At 40.9% G+C, this 21,016-nt stretch overlaps 1 protein-coding gene across 5 annotated transcripts in view; it reads left to right on the top strand.

The window, feature by feature from the left end:
- Nucleotides 1–21,016, top strand: part of RAD51B (RAD51 paralog B) — a 408,277-nt gene that overhangs the window by 286,591 nt on the left and 100,670 nt on the right. The window contains exon 12 of one of the 5 annotated variants that reach the window (XR_012623272.1): nt 14,102–14,123. The exons of 3 other annotated variants lie outside the window; for them this stretch is intronic. Coding sequence is in view for 1 of the 2 variants with exons in the window: in XM_074824404.1 (XP_074680505.1) it covers nt 2,512–2,546 (35 nt within the window). In the remaining variant the exon portion in view is untranslated. Of the gene's footprint in view, nt 1–2,511; nt 2,625–14,101; nt 14,124–21,016 lie in introns of those variants that run through there. One more of the 5 variants, XM_074824404.1, reaches the window with a different exon arrangement.

Raw genomic sequence — 21,016 nt, 5'->3', positions numbered from 1 at the left:
ATTTTCATTTAAACTTTCTAGCTTGTCCATCACAGAAACAATCGCCCATATAGTCCAGGGCCCTGTGAAGGTGCACTCTCCAGAAGCAGCAGCAGCAGAGGTGTGGAGTGACATTTCTAGAAAATGTTGTGGGACTGTCAGAGTGCTATCAAGCAGTCTGCAATAGGGTGATTTCTCAGAGTGCTGTGTGCTGTTGTGGAGACCTCAGCAGAGATGTGCCTTACTATTGAGTGAATAAGCTTAGAATAAGCAGGCTGATGTCCTGAGTCATCCACACCAAGCATTGCAATCCTGAGTGAGCTTAGGGATGAGACTCTTTTGCTTAGCAGCATATAGAAAACATCACATCCCTCCTTCAGGCTGCGTGTGTTTGATGAAGGACTTCAGTCTTGAGACATGTCAGGTGGGAACTGCACACTACACCTTTTAATTTCTTCATGCCGTATTTATGCTGTGAGTGAATTACCCTGAATGAGGTGTTGGGCAGCCAGACACATACACTGCAGCTGCGAGTCTGTAGACTGTATCCTGTCTGCCATGGCCATTTGCTGAAGTTCACAGAGGAGCAGAACATCCTGTTTGCTTAGTTTTCTTTTGTCTGCCCCATACCAGCACAGGGAGAATTATTCCTATATATCTTTTCTTTTCTGCTCTGAAATTGGATCACAGTACTCATGATTGTGTTCAATAGCTGGAAATGCTGAGGATATCCGATTGCTGAGGTCTCTTATTTTAAACACCACATGCCAGGAAAAGTATGTGGGATCCCACCAGCTTAGCACTGGAGGGTGCAGGATGCATCAACAGGAAAACCAAACAAAACATGAAGTGAAATTCATTTGAAAAGGGAAGGGACTCATATACCACCCATCAGCAGTGTTTAAACTCTTCGTATCCACACAATAGGCCTTTTATTTTCCTTCAGTTCTTCTCAATATGCAAACTTATCTTAAATTGATTTTTAGAGCTGCAGCTGTCACTAAAGTCAGTGGGAGCTGTAGGTGCTTGTTACCTTTGAAAATCAAGCCAATGTATTCTAATGTAGTAGCAAAAGCCAAAACCTCTAAATTAGGGTGGTTAAAGCATAACTCTGATAGCTCTGTAATGTGATCCCAGCCACCTTCATATTTGATACAGAGGCAGGGCCTCATGCTGTGCACACCAGAGCTCAAAGGTATGTTGTTTCTTCTTTGCCTTTCAGCCCTCCTTCCCCTACAACTTTTGGCCTTGCTTCATCACTACAGTCCTTCCAGCTGAGTAATACTGAAAGGGACTCTATTGGAGTTTAACAGAACTAACGTTTATTCATCCATAATACTTTCTTTTCCTTGAGAGACAGGTTTGCTCTCCCTTTTTCTCTCGAATGTGCATTAGGCTGGACTGGGGAATGAGTGGTCACACAACTGACCCGTAGCCTCCCACCTATTGTAGCAGCAGCGTGGACAAGCAGCCACCTGAGGCACTGATTTTCATTTGGAAGATTTGTTGTGCCCTAGGAAAGGTTCCTAAGCAGTGGCCAGCAGTCAGAGCAAGTCCAGATTTCTCCAGTGTAGAATGAACTAAATTCCACTGTCGTGTCTGAACGTGAGGGAAGAAAGGTGTCCGTCCAGCTGGTCCCAGCTGCCTGGGCTTGGGAAGGACACCACTTACTGCTGTATCACTCAAGGGCACATGAAACTTCAACACACAAACTGAGTCTGCAAACTCGAGTCCTCTTCTGGCAGAGGGGCTAAATGAGCTGGCCTGACAGTGTGGTGCTAATTGAGGCCGACTTGCTTCACACTCTGTTCAAGAATGTATCTTTCATGGACAGATCCTTGCAGAAAAAGAGTCTTGGCTGAGGATGAAGCTGTCTGCCCCGCTTTGCTCCCCTTCACAGTCGCCACTGGGATAACTGCATGTGCTGACACCTGTTTTCAGTGTAGCCTCTTGACTATGCCTAGGTTGATGGTCCAAAGAGGACTGCACAATTGTCATTAAATTTGTTCACCTGTCCTTCCCATAGTGTAAAAAGTGAGCGATAATTTAGTAACTTGTCCAAAACAATTACTTGTCCGAGAAGAGTAAAAGTCTGCAGGAATGTGCAAGTGGTAAGTCTGTGGTAAATCAGGTTTGCCACCTGCCTGTTATGGATCAGAGGATATGGATTTTGTTGAATGACTAAAGGCCTTTCTGTTCATAAAGTAGGAGATGTGACAGGGAGGGGTCTGATGCTGATTTTGATTTCAGGAAGTGTGGTCAGATGCCTGGATGTTTTCAAATAAAGTATATTCCAAGCCTAAACTCTGTTCCTCATGTGCACTTCCTTCAATAGTTGCCAAGGATTAAGTTGTTTTGGCTTTCTTTGGTTTTGGTTTTGTTGTTGGTTTTTTTTTTTTCCCCTAATGCTCAGAATCAGTAGCTTAACTTGTTCAGAGAAAGATAGTTTAAATGTCCTTCTGTTATTGCTTGCCTCTTAGACAGGTAGTTTTCTCAGTTTGTTGATTCTGTGTCTTCTTTTTTTTTTCATAGTGCCACATATTATTGGTAAAATAAAGAGACTTTAAAACAGAGGAAGTAGAGGTAATGTTGATCTAGAAACACCAGCAATTGAAAGGACCATTCACAGTTTCCTTCAAAACAAAACCAAGCGGTAAGATAATGCTAACTAGGGCTGGGTGCCCAGGAGAGCATCATAATGAAGCATCCACTCTTATTGTTCAACTCGGTGTTTGTTCTTCATGTGAACAAAAGGAAGGAAGAACTCTGCTATCAGGCTAGAGAGGAAGGAGTCTTTGTTGCCCTTGGCTACCCTAACTGTAAATGTGAGGAAGCACAGGGCACTGCAACATAACGTTTCTACAATATTAGACAGGGGAAATTGGTAGTTCAGGAGGTTAAGGGCGGACACTGTTTATCTAAAGACTAGGCTTCCCTTGCATGACAGCCCCAAATCAGGTTTGTCAGTGCTAGTATTTATGTAGGTCATGTGAAGTTTTAAAACCCTGGTTTTAAACCCTGGTTCTTCTGCTTTGCTGTTTCTCTGCCATTTGATTTCTCCTCTGCATTGTTGTTCACCATCAGGAACAGTAAGAGATGCCATTTCCTTATTGAGTGTGACAGGCACCTGGTGTCCTGAGTGTAAAGTTCAGTTGTGTTGCTGAAGCATCAGGAGTGTATCTGAGTCAGGCTTACTGTACTTTTCTGCTCCTGCTCCACCCATAGAGTTGTCTGCTGAAGTGGCAGAATCTCTGCCGTACTCTCCGCATCCTTCAAGTCACAAAGCTGACACACTGTCAGATCAATGACAAAGTCTACCATGCTTAGAGTCATTGTTTCAGGCTTTCAAATGACTCAGACAATGATTGTGTCATCAGCTAAGATCAGGTTATGATTTAAAGATATTTCTTGCAATCATGAAAGTTTGCTTAGACTGCCTTTGCGTTAGTCTTACTCTGGCTTTGTCTAGTCCATGTACCAACTCTATGTATCAAGAGACACTGAAGAAACAGATTTACACCCCATTAGAGGCAATGCTGGGGTGTTGGGGTGTTTGAAAAAAGTGGGTGTGTATTTTGATTCTGATATAAAGAGTTCATTCCTTGTATATGATGCTTTGAAATTTCTGGACACAAAATGAAAGCAGACCAAAAATTCTTACCAGCTTTGTCTTCACATTCAAGGTGCACCTCTGCATTGATTTCTTGTTAATTCACAGGTTACTGTGATGCGTGACATACAAAATGACGCTTTCACACATTTCACACAGTCTATTTCCATAATTCCAGAATCAAATTGCAGTCACAACTGTACTGGTTAGCTCAGATAAGGGATTTGTTTTTTCCAGCGAGTAAGACACAAGTTTCAGAAGACTGCTTGCAAACTTTTTATAATACAGTGGTTTCATAGATTACATGTTTTGTGAAGACTCTACCGACATCACTGTGGATAGAGCAAGAACTTTAATTAGAGAAAATAGCCTTGTTTTGTTTAATGCAGGTGTTCTGAGAGCATGTTGATTTGGCAGAGTAAAAGCATTTGGTAAGAATACAAAGAGAATAGGGAGAATCCCATCAAACTACTGAGAGGGTCAAGTGTGAGGAATATTCTTCAAGGGGTCATCATATGTCAACTATATACAGAACTGATGAAGGCAGGAGAATTAGGTCCAAGCTCAAATTAGATATGCTTCTTGTGGTTCTGGAGGTGATCAGCTTGTGTGTAAAACCATGCTGGATACAGGAAGCAATAAACCAAATACTCCATATTCTGTTACTGGTATTGTGGCTCTGTAAAACCACTAAGTTCAACACAGAAAATGGAAAGAAAACTCTGAATGTCCTGGAGAATAAAATTAAGAACTAGAATGAACTCAGACCACCCACCAAAGTAGCCTTCTGGAAACAGATTGATCTTTACTTCACATAGTAGATGTGAAAGCGCAGTAAAATGCTGAAAACCCAGATGGAGCAGTGGGGGAATGACTCTGCTCATGCTTAGGTTTTTTATGTTACTAGCATCTTAAAGTGTGGTGGTTCTTTGAAGAAAAAAAATCCAAGATTACATTTAGCACATACTAGTCAAGCCACAACAAGTATACTCAGTTTACAAATACAAATGTTTTGGGTTTGCTTTGTTTTCCTAATTGCTAACCCTAGGAAATACTTGTTTCCTAAAAGCTAAAAGGGCTTCTTTCCTTCTCACATATCATCATGAGTGGTTTTAATGGAATAAATTGTGTCTTCCATGCCAGCTAAAACAGTTGTCTTCAGTTATGCACATCATGAAGGTTTACATATGCAGTTACAGTTCCCCTACTTGGGTGTTAAAACAAAACTGAAGAGGCACAGAAAAAATTGAATTTACTTAGGTTTTCGATGGCCCATTTGCTGAACAGAACTAGCAAGGCTGACTAACTTACATTCATTAGTGCAACTGAAGACAATAGATGAGCTTCTGAGTACTGTCAGGGAACAATTATCTTGAATAAAAGTAGGTGTTGGTTTGATACATCTGTAATTAAAGCTGCCAGGCACTGTGAAAGGGGTTTCCTTTCCCTCCCAGAGCTAGAGGGCTTGGCAAAAACTCCTTTGAGATGAGACTTTAGAAAGACTTCTTGGGAAAATGACAATCCTATGACTTTCTTTATAGAAACTGTTTTTGTGACCATGTGTCTGTCTGTCTGTCTGTCTGTCTATCTATCTATCTATCTATCTATCTATCATTATTTCAACTTACACAGGACATAAAAGACCGTGTAGCAGATACCAGAGGATTGGAAGTCTGGTATCAAAGCCATGCCTAATGGAATTGCTTCCTGGTGGTGGAGTATCTCTGACAGACTTGAGCAGAGGTTTTAATTGAGTGGGGGTCCCACTATAATAGATATGAGGAGTGGGGGTGAATATGGCCATGGTCTAGCTAGAAAGAAGAGAGGGAGGACTGTGGGGAGCACAGCTGTGTGTTGCGCTGCAACAGCACGTGTCTTGTGGGCCGTTCATGGATGAGGCTAGACTAAGCCCTTGAAGCATTCCTCTTCCCACTGCCTCATTCTTCTACCTGCTTGGAAGGAGAAGGCTATTTCAATACCATTTTACAATACAAATCAAAAGACATCTCTTTAATATAAGGAAATTGAGTGTGATTTACTCCTTTTCCCTGGATAGAGGCTTACCAGAGCTCACAGGGAGCTACCCTGGACACCAGGAGAAAGATAGAGTCTTCATGTGGCTCCTCTAATAGAGTTTCTAATCAATGGACTGGACTTGATAACAGAATCATCTGCTGTGGGAGATAGCCAAAATCTGCCTGCAGACAGGTAGAAGCCTTTTACAAAAGAATCCTGGTAAAAAGACTAAACCTGTTACCAGGAGGAAGCTTTCTCAAGTGAACTGATCCGACAAAAGAAACAAGAATAAATGAAGCAGTGTTACTACAAAACAGTGTTTCTTAATGAAGCAAAAATGTTTTGGTTCCACAAACTAGAAAGAGGGATATTGGTTGGTACAGCAGGAATCTAATGGCATCAGATTCACCAACCTGGCTGTTTACTTGTAGGGATACGTTCACTGAACACTTCAAGCACTCCAGGAAGAAAGGCGAGACTGAGGACTTCATTATGTTTTATTAACATTCTCTTTCCAACACAAATCACACTGAAGAAGACAACAGATAAATCCTAATTTCACTTTATTATTAGTTGAGATATGCATTTATTACAAGAAATGGGAAACAGATCACACCGGCAAACACATCTGGCTTCAGACTGGCCTCCAAGTCATCCAAAAAGAAGCACAAAATATGGCGTTGTTTACTGCCAAGCACTTACAATCCTGCACAGCTGCAGGGGTGAGAGGCAGCAGAATAAACTCTCAAGACAAGCTGACAACAGCTCCACTGCTGGGGTGCCCCTTTTGCAGACGAGACAACAACAGATGAAGAAATCTTGAGAATGACCCAGAGCAGTGCTCATTAGTGAATGAAGCGCAGGCAGGAAATGGGACAAGATTCCTTTTGTCATAGTTTTTCACCCAGCTGTCCACCCGTCCCACAGCCACCCACATGCAATCAAATATAGTCATAGTCAAACTCCAGAAAAGTTATACAAATAAAACCTCCAGTGATTGCATACAGACCCCTTCAAAGTTACATTTGCCCCATTAACAAGGAATGAAAAATTGCTGGGTTTAACCCAAGCACGTTTATTATTGCAGTTGAGACTTACTACGAGGGGTTGTATTCAGGTAAAGCTGATAGGATTGTGTAATTCCTCTTACTCATGTCTGTCTGTCCATTTCTCTGCATATGTACTGTTTATTACTGATTACTAGCAATTTTACTATGTCTGTTGTATTTCCTTCTTCTGGCAAAGCTGTGATTTTTACTTTATGCAGGTATATACTCTCTTTGTTTGTGTAAATTGTAAATGTGTGCGATTCCCAAAATGACAGCATTAGCAAGCAGAGGAAAATATTTCTGGACTTCTGAAATGGATTCTCTGAGGAACCAAATTCTAATTTGAGATTTTTAAGTTATCATAATGACATTGAGACTCCAGCTTCTTGGAATCTTTTGTTCATGAGTAGAGCTCACTTAAAATCTTGCTCATAGGTTATTAAACCCCCTTTTTTTTTCCCTTGTGGATTGAAAGCAGTTTTTTACCTGTATTTTTCAGCTGGAGTTAACAAAAGTCTGTTACAGACAACTCTGTAACTCTCCTTCTTCCAAATGGCTGCCATCCTGCTGCTCTCCACCAGGACTGTGACTGCAGGGTGCTGTGAGTAGTTACACTCACTTGCCGTTTATGGACCCTTCAAGTTTTGCTTTGTTCCTCAGTGGCAGTGGCCATTTTCAAACATAGCAGTTGTGTATGAGCTGTTCATGAGATTCCTTTAAAGGGAAACTTCTAATGCATCAGCACGGAGGTTGAGCATCAAGAAAAATGAGTGTCACATTTGCAAGTTATTGCAATTATTTTAAAAATCATGGATTCATGCAGTCTTGAGCCATCCGGTATCCTATGACTGTGTGTAGAGTTCCAGAGTGACATAAAGCAGACAGAGAATTCAAGCTGTCATAAAAACCCCCCAAAAGTCCAGCCCCTTCCCACCCAAAATTAAATAATTTAAGATTGACATTCCCATTCCCAATGTTCAGATCCTTAGCAGTATCATATGATACCATTTTCTAAGTGTTTAAAAGTGTTATTTTAAAAAATCAGGGCACAAGGAAATTAATAAAGAAAACTGATGCTGGGAGATCTGGGACTGAGAGCACATAACATTAACTTAGAGTGAAGTACACTAATAGCATACTGTACTAAGAGGTGAACAGGAGTAAGTCTGGGTAATTCAGAAAGTTGAAGAAGAGATTGCCCTTTCTGAGTCAGGGGAGGATTATGGCATTCAGCTCTCCTTCCTTCTGTGAGACAGGAGGAGAAGAAACAAAGATGTCTACATGGAGTGGTTTGATACCAATAAGACAAAAGCATTTTGACCATAATTGTATTAGTACTGGTGTATAGCAGTACTGACAGGCTTGTTGACAGTCATCTACAACTGCAGTCACGAGAAACAGCACTGCAGGGAAGTGATTTTCTTCTGTCATCCTTTACCATGGTGAGAAGACTGTTGTGTTAAAGCCTCTGAGCTCTTGTATCATACCAAAAATAATTCTCCCTTTTGTAGCAGACTAGTTTGCCTTTTCTTTTTCATACTTGTTAGAGCTAATCTAGAGTAGGTTTTCTGGACAAAAGGAGAAATAATTTCGCATTATATTGGCATGGGTTTTGTTTTTCTTTCACTTGCCCTGAGGAACCCAGAACTGGTTGTTTAAAGGACAACATACCCATACGCCTTCTTTATCGCTTGTTCTCCCAAAGTGCCTCAGCACTGCTCTGAGGCAACTCTCTCTAGGTTCAGCACCCCTTTTTAGGAATCCCACTTGAACCAGTCCATGTGGGTATCATGGTATTCTTTTATACTCACAAATACCTACAAGGAGCTATAAGACCAACTTTTTCCACCTTACCTACCAGAGAGACATGAGATACAAAGAGGTCATAGTTTCTAATCAAAATGATTTTAAGTTTAACTGGGAAGGGGTGCTGCAAACTATCAGAACCATCTTTGAGGCATCTGGTTTGCTGCTTTTGGATTCTCATTAATATCTCTTCTGTGTTGTTACAATGGTAATGGTAGCTATCAGACATTACTGCATCTCCTCTTACCAGTGTGTCTGGGTGCAGTATCACTAGAGCTTTTAGTTGTGTATTTTTCCCCCCGCAACTCTCATTTCTCATCTTTATTTGAATCACAGGCTTGTTCAGCAGGTCAGCTAATGGAGAGCAGATTTTTTACTCATTCTGGTTCTTTTTTTCCCTTTTCCCTCTATTTATATAACACACAATTTGTAATCTTTTTAAAACCAAAGAAGAGAGAAGTCTTGAGTTCATCTAGATTAAAATCAGCTGCAGCCTATTAATGGACTCAGCCCAAGACTGAGACTTTAGGAAACAAAAACACTGGACTAAATTAGACTGAACTGGCCTCTGTCTCCTGGTGAGGGGATTCATATAGCAAAAGGAAAGGGGAAAAGGGGGGTAAAGGGAGAGGATCTCCATGTGGTTTTAATTCATTTTGATTCTCTTCCTGAAGCTAATTTACCCAACACAAAGGCTCTGTAGTGGGCAGCCAGCTTTTTAGAAGTTTGGCTTTCACTGATAAACAACTCAATTCCTGTTCTGAAGGTCTGAGATAGCTCAGACCTGTGTGTAATCAGCCAAGGTTTAATGTGAGTATTTTGGTACAGGGTATTTCAATTACATATTAGAGTCCTTTCATCATCTGTCAGAGTGTATCCTGAAGACTCTCAGATAATTGATCTAACTCCTCCATTCATTCTCTCCCCAGAAACAGACAGTGAATTGTCTCATTGAAGAATCAGATCAGCAGACACATGGGCATGTGGAGCCAAAAGTACTTCCACTGGCACAGCACTCTCAGAAGGCAGTTCTTAGCTGCTTCTGGGCATAGGAGCCTTTGCCACCGAAGTAGCAATGATCTGTTTTCTGCTGAAGGGAAAATACTCGAGTGTTCTATTCATCCCCTTTGCCATTAAATCTTTTTTATTGCATTCTTAGCCCCATTGGTGTGTGTAGTCCTCTAGCAACATTCAAGAAATTATGTCTTTGCCCTAAAAAAGCCAGACAGTGGGTGGAAAAGTGAAGCAAACAGTAAATCATTAGCTGGAAATTATCTGAGTGATTATGTTAGGCACAGACAGTCTTTGGTTACAGTTTCCATGTAGTTAGTGATGATAACTTGTAATCTAAGCAAAACTAAAAGGCAAATGGGGAGATTAATGGCAGGACTGAGATGGAGGAGGGAGTAGAACCGGGCCTTGAAAGGAAGGGTTGACTGAGACAGTATCTATGGGTGTATGGTTTCCCAGTGCTTCAGTCCCATGTGCAAATATTTGTTATGGTAAATGAGTATATGCAGGGCACATATCTATCGCTGACTGGCTAATGAGCCACAACAATCAGTATCAGTTGTTCACTGCTCTTTTAAATGTGCCCTAGGAATGAGTAATATTAAAGGAAACATGGTTTTAAGATTGAGGTCTGAAGATACCTGACTACAGCTTTGTTTTGTGTAATAGTGGACAAAAGAATTTCGCCATGTCCTTTTCTAATTTACAAAGATATTGAAATGTTCAGCATTATATGTAGGATGCTCCATTTCTACAGTGTTAAAGGCCATGTATACATACCAGATAATCCAGGTATTGCACAGTTATCCAGAAAGCCTTATATATCCTTGTCTGGGCCTATTTTTCCAATGTGAATTTTGCATTTTCATGGTTTTCCCACTCTATGAGTCATTTCAAGTAAAGGTTTAAATACACACGAAATCCCTTATACTTTGCTTGATTTAAATAATTTCTCACATTTATAAAAGGTCATCTGGAGACCAGTTTGAGCAGGACATGGTTTTTCCATGGGATTTTCATGTAGTCCTTCCTTCTCCTAAATACATGCTGTACCTCCTCCTCAGCACCTAATCCACATCCTGTGTGCCACAGTGCCCTGAAAACAGGCCAGAGATGCTGCAGAGCTTTTGGGAATTAGTCTGGTTTTTTTAAGGATAAATCAAGTTTGATTTGATGTACTGGTGCTGTGAGAAAGACTATTTGAATATTGAGGTGAAGGACTAGAAATCTTCTTCACATTTCCTGCCCATATTTCTTCTTGACAAAACTTAGGGCATGATACAGCTGAAATAAAGTGTCCCAATGGCTTCTGGATACTGTTAGTAGTCCCAGTTTCTTCTAGGCTTTCCTCAAATGCTGCTATAAGCGAATTGGTCTACTGTCTTTTTCAGTTACTTTGTTTTGTTCTTTCACTTTTATTCTGTCAGTAGGTCTTATTATTTGTCTAACACTCAGGCAGATTACTTCCTCTCCTCTCTCCAACACGTTAGATACTGATGACTCCAACAGAGGTGGTTAAATCTTTATTCAGAAATAACAGAAAGTAATTAGCCATCTAGGACTTGGCCAAGGGTAAGGTGTGGTTAAAGGATGAAATTGAAGTCTTTTTCACCTGCTTAATAGGTTTCAAAGATTTAGTTTAAGGCTTAAAGTAACCTATCAGTATTCTGAGAGAGTAAGCTAGTTTTGGATGGCTTTGAAAGGCTTTCTTTAAGAACAAACCTGTTCCTGGTATGCTTTCCTGCCCCCCAAAATAGACAGTTTTATGTTTTCTCTGTTCAACATGCTTTGAGTGACATCTAGCAAAATACCAAAGAAATAATTACAGTAGTTTGATGCAGTAAAAATTGTGTACTTAACATTGGCTTACAGTAAGCTTCACATGTTAGGATCTGCTTCATATGTTAACAAAGATACCATATTCATCCCCAACACTTACAGGAGCAGAGCTGCACTACTCATAGCCCAGATCTCCACATTTGGGGCATCTGTTCCCGTGCTTCCCTTTGTCTTGTGAGGTCCAGACCCTGTGCAGCCTGTGGTTTTTTGCAGTCTTTTGTTTTTAGCAATTACTAAACAAAGAAGTATTTAACTGTAGCCTTATTTAGCTTGAAAGGAAATTCAGTGCTAGATCTACCAGTTTCAATAGGTTTTAACCTAAGACACAACAAAAAACCGCAATCTTTTTCTGCCATTGATTCAAACCTGAAGAAACCAGATATGTTCAAACAAAAAACTCTGGGGAGAAGGATGGGGTTCAGACAGTCCTTTCAAGGCACCAAGCTATGATGTGGAAGTTATTTTTGAGAAACCTGTTTTAGTGTGTTTGCAAGCTTGGGCAACTTACTATATTGCTTACTCTCAGTTCACAATGTAAAAGTTGTCTTTACAACCATAAAGCTAGAAATATGCTTTTAAAAGTGAGAAAAGATTTGAGAGCACAATATTCAGTTACATGAAAGTTTTATCTTGATATTCTACCCTGACCCTGTCCAGTTTGATCCTTCCCTGTCATTCAAAATGGTGTAGCACTAAGGTCTTGATCCTGGAGATTCCCAGGGATGTGACACAGCAGAGGGGGATGTATCACCTCTGAGTACCTATACCAGGCTGAGCTCTAGTTACCCATGCACTATTAAGGGCCCACAACACTTGCTCACATTTTACCTGTAGAGAGGAAAAAGCTCACAGTTTTTTTACTACGTAAAATTCTCTGCAGAAAGGAAGAAAATGGAGGGAGAGACATCCTGCTTGCATGTTCTTCTCGTGGTCCTGTAGCTGGCCACACAAGAGTGTGTGCAGCCACACGTGCCTAGGCACCCAGAGCTTAGTGCTCTTGAGCACACGTGCTTTGATGTGACTCAGAGTAAGTTGCACTCCTCTGGTCTGGTGGCTGTTAACAGAACAGGAAGCAGGGCCTGTTGGGAGGATTTATTTTAAGAAGCTCTTGTACAATTTTGGTTCCTTTAGGCTGCAGTGTTCATTGTCAGCATATGGCTGCTCTCTTAGGGATGCTCTGAGTGAGTTGTACAGTCGTCATGGTTGTTTCTCATGTGCCTTGCTGTGCTCCAAACTTGGTGTGGTTTCAGAGTGCTCTGCTGATGTGTCTGGTCAAGCTTCTTGGGTGCCTCTTCTCAGATGGTAAGCAGCAGTAGTTCACCCTGGCTGCTGCCAAACCTGTTCAACTTTCTTTAGAACTATTTCTGCTAGCGTAACAGTCTAACAGTATTTTACCATGAAACATATGCTTCAGAGAGCTCCAGCATGTACGATGCTCTGGGGAAACTATGGGCAGAAGCCGCTGTACAAGGTGCACATTTGCTTATAGTCTGAAACTAGGTTTAAGAATAAAAGACAGAATGATATAGAAGAGCATCCTGTAATATGATATGTTTTTTACAGAAATACCATTAGGAGGATCTTTATAGTCATTGCAATACTTTACCTGTGATGCTTCTTAACACTTTCTGAAATAAGAGGGATTTATTATTTAGAGAGATCCAAGCAGTAAAATTGTCCTTAGCCTGGGAGTTTTGCTGCTGGTTTCTCTAGCAACTGTTGGGGAACAGGCCATGAGTTCTTCCTTATCGCCACTGCCTGGTGGGTGGAGAATGCATTTGGAGTTATTTTGGTTTGCTTTTAGCCTGTTGGTGAACATTGGCATAAAGCCTGAAGCAAAATGGTGGAGGAAGAATTAAGTCATCAGCTTCAGTCATCACCAATTTTCAAGGAAACTAAGATTGCTCATTCTGGTGCATTTCCAGGAGTTGGATGTATTGTGCATTGCTCTCAAGATTTTCATGCTGAGCATTGCTTACTTTGTGGATCTTTTGTATCCACAGGCTCCCAAGCAATATAGGCTTCCCAGTGTGGGTCAAATTCACTTACACTCTCTGTCTTGCTTGCAGCACTTAGTTATTTGTTTCTATTCCTTAATTACTAGTTCTAAAAATCTGTCTCGTACCATTCGGAGAGAAACAGGCTAGTCAATAAAGGCAGAAACCAAAGAACAGTTGGCTGTGTTAGCAGAGCTCTGAGAATCCAGTCATGCTGGTTTTCTGAGTGTACTTAGCATTTCACTTTGATGCTGTGAGTCCTGTACAGTGAAGGGTGAATACAAAAGTAGAATGTTGATACTAGTCCAAAACTTCAGATGTTTATCATTCGTTATCTGAATTTCACATACCTGCAAAACCGGGCTTGAGGTTCCACAAGAGAAGTTTTCTTTTGAGGTTTTTGCTTTGATTTGGGTTGGATCTATCCAGAAAATGTCTTATGACATATTATTTGAATTTTTTGCAGTTTTTTCTCCATCAAGAAATAAAGTTCCTGAAGTTCTGAGCCAGAGGAAGAAGGTGAAATAAGATAGATGATGCTTGTGTAGACAATTTCACACATGTTCAGAGGTTTAGTCTTCAAATTTTTGCCAAGTTTTGTATAAAAGTTTGGTCTGGCTCTGATGTCATCCAAAGTGATTCATCTGCTTCTCACTGTCTCCCAAGTGGGTGAATCACTCTGTATATCTCCAAGATGCACTATCAACATACACAGAAAGAGGTATGCTAGAAAACATACTGTCCTGAGGTCACACCCTTTCCATGTAAATGACAATCCTTTTCTGGTTTTCTAGGTAGTCCACTTTTGAGTCCCTCTGCCTAGAAAAAGGTGAGCTGAGAAGAAGGCCAGCTTGCCCATCAGAAGAATAAGTTTCTTTCCTGATATCAAGCACCATAGTTGGGAAGATTATTTTCTCCTTCCTGCTAAGTCCACTGGCAATTCTGTTTTTTCCTCAAATATTGCTTCCTCTGGAAGAGATGGTCTTGTTTGGGACAAAACCTCATTTATTTCCCCCTACCCCCACTTTCAATTTTTTTGTACTAGATAAGAAAACTGCATCATTTGAGGGACAAAAATTTGGTTTCTATTTCTACATTTGCTTTTCTCCCCAACCTTTTATCTGTTGACTGATTTGCAGCCCTTCCTTCCCCCCCTTGCTGCTAACTAATGGACTTTGGTATTAAGCCAGCCTTTCAGTGCACACACCACCATGCCAACGAGAGTGTGTGCAGCTATTCTGTCTGCTTTGGAAGGCTACAGATGCAGCCAGAGCTAGAACAATTCCCGTATTGATCCTGCACTTGTCAGTTAATCCGTCATAAGGCATGGGAATCCTAGCCCCTTCCACATCTGCCTGCATAACTGCAGGGGGAAAACCAATTCTCTGAAGCTCTCACCAGGGAACAAGAAAGCAAAGAGAAATGGGAGCTCGCTGGGAGAGAGGGCTGTAAGCTGCTGGGCCGGAGGGCCGTGAGATCGCCTACCTGCTCCACCCTTTCCCCCCGGCTCCTTTTCATCCTCCTGCAGGTCAGCAGGATCAGGTTTATGTTAGCGAACCATGAAGCTTATCAAATAAATGCTGCAGCAGCAGGTGTTTGGCTGTCTCCACAGGCCAACTCTAACAAGGTTGATATTGTGTCTGTGGCCAAAGTAATGCAGTAATTACTTTTCTGGGCTTGGAACCCCCAAGAGGTTTCTGGGAACCAGTTAGAAAAACAAACCTTGCTAAGAGCAGGGGATTTTTAAAAAGGAACAGTGGTGCTCTCTGTGCCAGAAGGAGAGGACAGGCATTTCGAGTGCAGCATCCAGTGTGCTGCCCCATCCCCCTGTAGCTCACTCACATTACAGGGGCCCAGAACAGAAGCAAAATGCTTGAGTCTGGTTGCTCTCGTTGGGACGGGCAGCTTATTTTGGCCCATGCTGGCATGTGGAAAGGCAGCTGCCTTCTTTAAAGACGTTAATGTGGTACTGCAAGAAGAGCAAACCCGGGGTTAGGGGTGCCCTTGAGTGTTTGCAATTCCACCTATATAATTCAATTTGACGTACAAATCAGGACTTGCATAGCATAGCATTCCCACTGCTGTCTGCTTCTTGCTTTTGAGCATTTCTCTTGTAAGCTATGAGCATAGAAACTGAGTTACAGACCATGACACAGCCTAATTACACCAAAGGAAGAATGAGATCTCAGAGCTGTGCCCCTTTATCTCAGGTAGTCCCCTCCAGGCTACGGAAGGGAAAGTTAGAACAGGTCTGTACAGTGATGGCATTATGAGGCAGCAATCTTCATCATTCTTTTTGAAAGAATATTGATCATTTAGACCAAAGATTTTTCCCTGTAGCTGATTATTCCACGTGATAATGCCTATTACTGTAAGGTCATTTAAACGAGGTTTAGTAATTGCAGAAATGTCCTGAACTACTGGAAATTTCTTCTGTTGCTCTATGGTTGTCCAGGAGACCAGAATTTGAAAGTGAGAAGAGGAAGAAAGCAAAACTGATTAGACATTCATAGGATTGCACATTAGATTTGAGCCTCATATGTTTGAAAAAATACTTTTTTTATAAAGAAAAAGAAAATTCTTGCTACCTATAAGGAATTCTTTAAGCATCCCTCTCTGCTGTTGTATCAAGCTACAAAGCAATGGCTTTGTAGTGATGAATGAATTTTCCCAAGCTAGGAAAGTTAGCATTTCATTAATGTCTGGCAACGCTTTCCTATTTGTACTGTTAAGCTATATTTTTGCATATTACCTTGTATTATGAGGACCTGGTGCTTTGGTGACAGTCCAAAGATACCATGCCATTCACTCAGTGTTCTTAAGTGTTTCTTGCTAAAGTGTTTTGTTCTCAGTATGTTGTTGTGCCGAACATACTGTAACTGAGTGTGCTGTAAAGCCCCACTGTGAATGCCAAGGCATGGTAGTCCCTAGTGTTTAATCTTGTGCTAGGAATACTGTGCACTTGGAGGCAAGTGCTATGGGTAGGTCAGACACTTGCTTCTTCAAGGCATTCTGTGACTTTCCATAAACACAGCCTGAGTGCAGAAAGTAGTGAAGAACTCCTGTACTAGGACTGCTGGGAGCGAAGATACTGTGATTTGCCTCGGCATTATTTCTTTAAAGTCTAGCCTTAGTCTGCTCTTGAAAAATGGTGCTGGGGTTGCTTCCACAGCAATTTCCCCATGCTGTAAACACAATACAGATCAACCAAAAATCAGGCAGGATATGTACCTCCTGAGATGGGTAAGATGCTTATAGAGCTTACTACTTTAGGACACAGCTGCACAATATAGACAGTTTTGTTTAATGTGGTACTTTGATTTTTTAATATATATTGTTGAATCACTTGTGCAACGTTTAGAAGGACACAGAAAACAGCTTAACGAGGACAGATTTTTTTCATCATGTATTTTGCAAATATTCAGGAATGATGTCTGAAAGTTATCATTTGGAGGAAGCTTGCTGCAGAATTTGGCATACTTGGCTATCTGTACTGAAGTCTCAGATTCTGGGGGGAGATGAAGGCCCATATGTTTATTTTTCTGTAAAAAGCAATGGCCAACTATGGCCAACTATAATAAGTCATGTCTATATTAATACTGGAGAGGAGAGGATCAGCAAGAAGCTGTTCAGGACTGATCTGTATGGCAATGTTAAAAAGAGGCTGAGGCATGTTAGGATTGGTGTTGCAGTGACAGAGCTGCGTATGAGAACCTCACACATGACTTATCAGTGTTCACCTGAGTGTAACCAGACATGAACCAGAATATATTTGCTATTAATATTGCAGCTGTGATTTTTTTTTTATTTTTTTAACTTTTGTGATTAGAAGAATGCGTCAGCTTGAGCGTGTGTGTGTGTGTGTTCTGGCAGTGGAAGGATGAAAGTGCTTACAGTTTCCATATGAAAGCAAGAGCATACCTTCTTTAGCCCCAAAGCAGTTACAAAAGTACTTCATAAAGCTGAAGAAATAATGGCAAGGAGGAAAACAAGTGGCAGTGGATTAGACCAAGGTATTTTATGTACTGTGATGTTTTGTGTAGTCGTCTGGAAAGAAACAGAAGAGACCTTTTGAAGATCGTTGATTGGAAACAATCTTTATTACTGATCAAGTTCACCTTTGTCAAAAAGATTATAATTTTCTTTTACTCCCATGGCACAAAACTGATTCAAAGACTTGACCTGATAGATCAACTGGTAAATGGCTCATTAGATTAGATAAGGGAGCTGGAATGTATTTGATGTTAATATTACATCCCTACATACCATATGAAATCTCTCTTCATCTATCGTCTAGTGAAATATATTACCTGAGTATAGGATGTCATCTGCATGTTGTGTAGTTTCTGAAGGTTGGGAATTGGCTTAGATATTACTTTTGCTTTTACTACTTTTTATCCCCAGTAGGAAAGAATGTTGGTATTGGCTATAAAGATGCGAAAACATGCTGAAGTTTTCAGGAATTGGTAATGGACAACAGAGTTCTCACCTAATAGTCAGTTTAGATTAAAATCTGGGCTATATCAGAAAGAGGAAAAAGGAACTATGCTAACCAGCCTGAAGAGAGTGGATCTCATTCCATTCTTTAATGGAGCAAGCTGGCCTTTTAACATAGAGATTGCCAGCATGAATGGAGTCACATGAACCCCTGCAAAGACTCTCCTCTAATATAAAGTACCTAATATTGTCATTTCTCGTCAGTTTCCCAAAACAAGGTGTGATCTACTTGACAGGATGCTAAAAGCACATCTATCACTTAAATTGACTCACTCTTATTTTCCTTGATTAAGAAGTTCTATTATTCTGTGGCCCAGATTCATCAAACTTTGTTTTTCTGTAGCCCATTTCCATTCATGGCTTATGGTCAAAACAGGAGTTTAAATCTCCAGAATTAATCTTAAGCCCTTAATATACCATGTGATTTCTGACCCAGCAAGAACTTGGATCTCACAGTAACATATAGAGCAAGAAAGTGATCTCAGTCTTCCCATTTCTTGTCTGACCCTGCCGAGAAGCACTATGGAAACACATCAGAGCAAGAGTGATGCAGTTGCTGAAGATGCCATCAGTGTTTCCAATGGGACTCCTAAAAAAACAAATCAAACCAAAACAAAGCCTTCTTTCTTGAACTATTGATAAATTGACCATGAGAGTTAACATATTTTAGATGTAATTTAGCTTTTCACAATATTTTCTAAGTAACAATAGTCATTGATCAGTTACTAGCATGGTATATGCATATATTTTGTATTTGGGAGCCAGTCTTGATGTGGCTGTGAAGTTTGCATAGAGGTTGCCTAAGCAGAGTTTCCCTTCCTGTGGGCAGCATTATGTATTGAGCATCATTTAAGCATCATTTGAACTCTTGGTGTTGCTTGAATGACTTGTCATATCCCTCCCAAATGCTTTTGTATTCTCAACATGGACAAATTTTATTTTAGTGACCTGTTTTCAATTTAAAAGTGATAAAATGCCCTTGACAAGATTATCATGAACTAATTTCAAGTGCTCATATATTCCGAAAAGTGAGTCTGAGGCAATGGTTGGAGGCTCTTACTAAAATATGCAGATATGAACTCTTAGAAGAATTCACTGGGGAGGCTCTCTTGAACAACTGCCTGTGCAGAATTCTTCTTGTCATCCCCAAGACAACTGGTTACCACTCTGATTTAAAATCTCTGGAGATAGTGAGACAATTTTTAGGAAACATTTTCAGCAGAAAATAAATACTACTCGGGCCTTTACGTAGGTTAGTCTGATTAGCCTTAGGAACGCATACAAAACAATACGGTGCTTACTGTGAACAGTGTGAGACTCAGTCTGACTTTGAATTTTAAAAATTAAAAAAAAATTTCAGAAAGTTCTAGCTGGAATGCTGAAAATTTCCCTGTTGACTTTTTAGAGTGTGAGCCATCTTATAAATGGTTCATGCTGTTAGTGCTAAATAAATAGGAGGTCTGAGGTCCATCGTATGGGAAACATATGAAGTCTGTAGTATTAAAAGGAATACCTGTGTTTCTGGAAATCACAGACTCAAAATTTTTTTGTTATGCTATTGAATTTGTCTATTTTCCTCTCTTTCTGAAGTTGTCTTGCTTAAAAGTCACACTTTAGTCCATTTTTCCTTACATGTGTCTTTTCTGTGCTAGTTTTTGAGGAAGTGTCAAGAGTATTGAAATATATGTACGTATGTATGTATGTATGTATCTATCTATCTGTATTAGTAAGACACAGGTAAATAAAAAATTCCTTATGTTTTTTGGAATAGTGTCTTAGGCCACCTTTAAGATTCCTGTTTCCCAATTATTTAATACATTGGAAGTTTAATCAAGGGGTATCAAAGGATATGCCTTTGGCCAGGGGAAAATAGTTTGGCAAATAAAAGGTAGGTATGGTAGAGATAGGAGGTCTTTTAATATGTTTCCATGGGATGGGATAGAAAGGAAGCGAATGGAAGAGAAGAGAAGAGAAGAGAAGAGAAGAGAAGAGAAGAGAAGAGAAGAGAAGAGAAGAGAAGAGAAGAGAAGAGAAGAGAAGAGAAGAGAAGAGAAGAGAAGAGAAGAGAAGAGAAGAGAAGAGAAGAGAAGAGAAGAGAAGAGAAGAGAAGAGAAGAGAAGGGGAGGGGAGGGGAGGGGAGGGGAGGGGAGGGGAGGGGAGGGGAGGGGAGGGGAGGGGAGGGGAGGGGAACCATAAGGGAGAAAAAATTAAAGGACTGTACCCAAACTGAAAAGCCACTGGGGAGAGAGAATCATCTGAGAAACTCCAAAGGGTGGGGAATGGAAAACTGGAATTAGGAGGGGACCTTAAAAAAAGTCAAGCCTAAAGCTTTGTCCATGCTGCCAAAAAATCTATTTTGCTCGGTTTTGGCTAAGCAAGATAAACATTTTTTCTGGCGTGTATAGGTGGTGGCCCAAATTTGTTTGTTACAAGTAGGTTGAAAAAAACCTTCCAAAATGCTTTTGCCTAGTCTGGTGAATTGTGCTAAATCATATTTTTACTCTGAGTCAAAAAAATTTGGCCCCACAGAGGCCGGCCAAACAGCAAGGCAGATCAGACACAGTTGGATTTCACAGCTGTTTTTAAATTCTGTGGTTTTAGCTGTGTGGATGTGGCTTAACTGCAACATCCCGCCAGAGCTCTCAGGGAATGAGCACCCCGAGGTAGCATTGTCCTGCTCTGCCAAACATCAGGAACAGCATAAGCAAGAGAGATTCAGCACTCAGTGGTCTTGATGTCTGTCGTGTAAAATCACGACAAAATGCCTGGAGCAGACTGTCACACAAAGAAACCAAGGACACAGACAGTGTGAGTGTACTTGTTCTACAACAGCATGCCGCGTGCTTGGCTCCGTTTTGTACAACTGCAGTGTGGCTGGGGCCTGAGGTGGATCAGAGACCTGCTTGGAGAGGGGGGAAAAGTGGCTGAATATTGTCTTTGTCTTTGGTTTCACGATGGTTTGTTACTCACTTGGAGTTGGCCTAGATGGCACTGCCTGGTGTGTCTTCTCATGGAGCCATTCTGCTGGGTGAGGATCACCAGGTGCAAACATTGGGCTGTGGCCACACAAGACCATAGCCAGGTTTCAGGCTGTAGTAATGCTGATCTCTCCACTCATGGTCACCAGCAGGTGGCCTACCAAAGGCCAACTTCTGCGTCAGTTCTGGTGCTCATCAAACCCCTCCATGAGTTGTCTCAGGGAGCTTAGAAAT

The sequence above is a fragment of the Strix aluco genome, chromosome 4 (assembly GCF_031877795.1).
Source record: "Strix aluco isolate bStrAlu1 chromosome 4, bStrAlu1.hap1, whole genome shotgun sequence".
NCBI lineage: Eukaryota > Metazoa > Chordata > Aves > Strigiformes > Strigidae > Strix > Strix aluco.
This window is presented reverse-complemented; position numbering and strand designations above follow the sequence as displayed.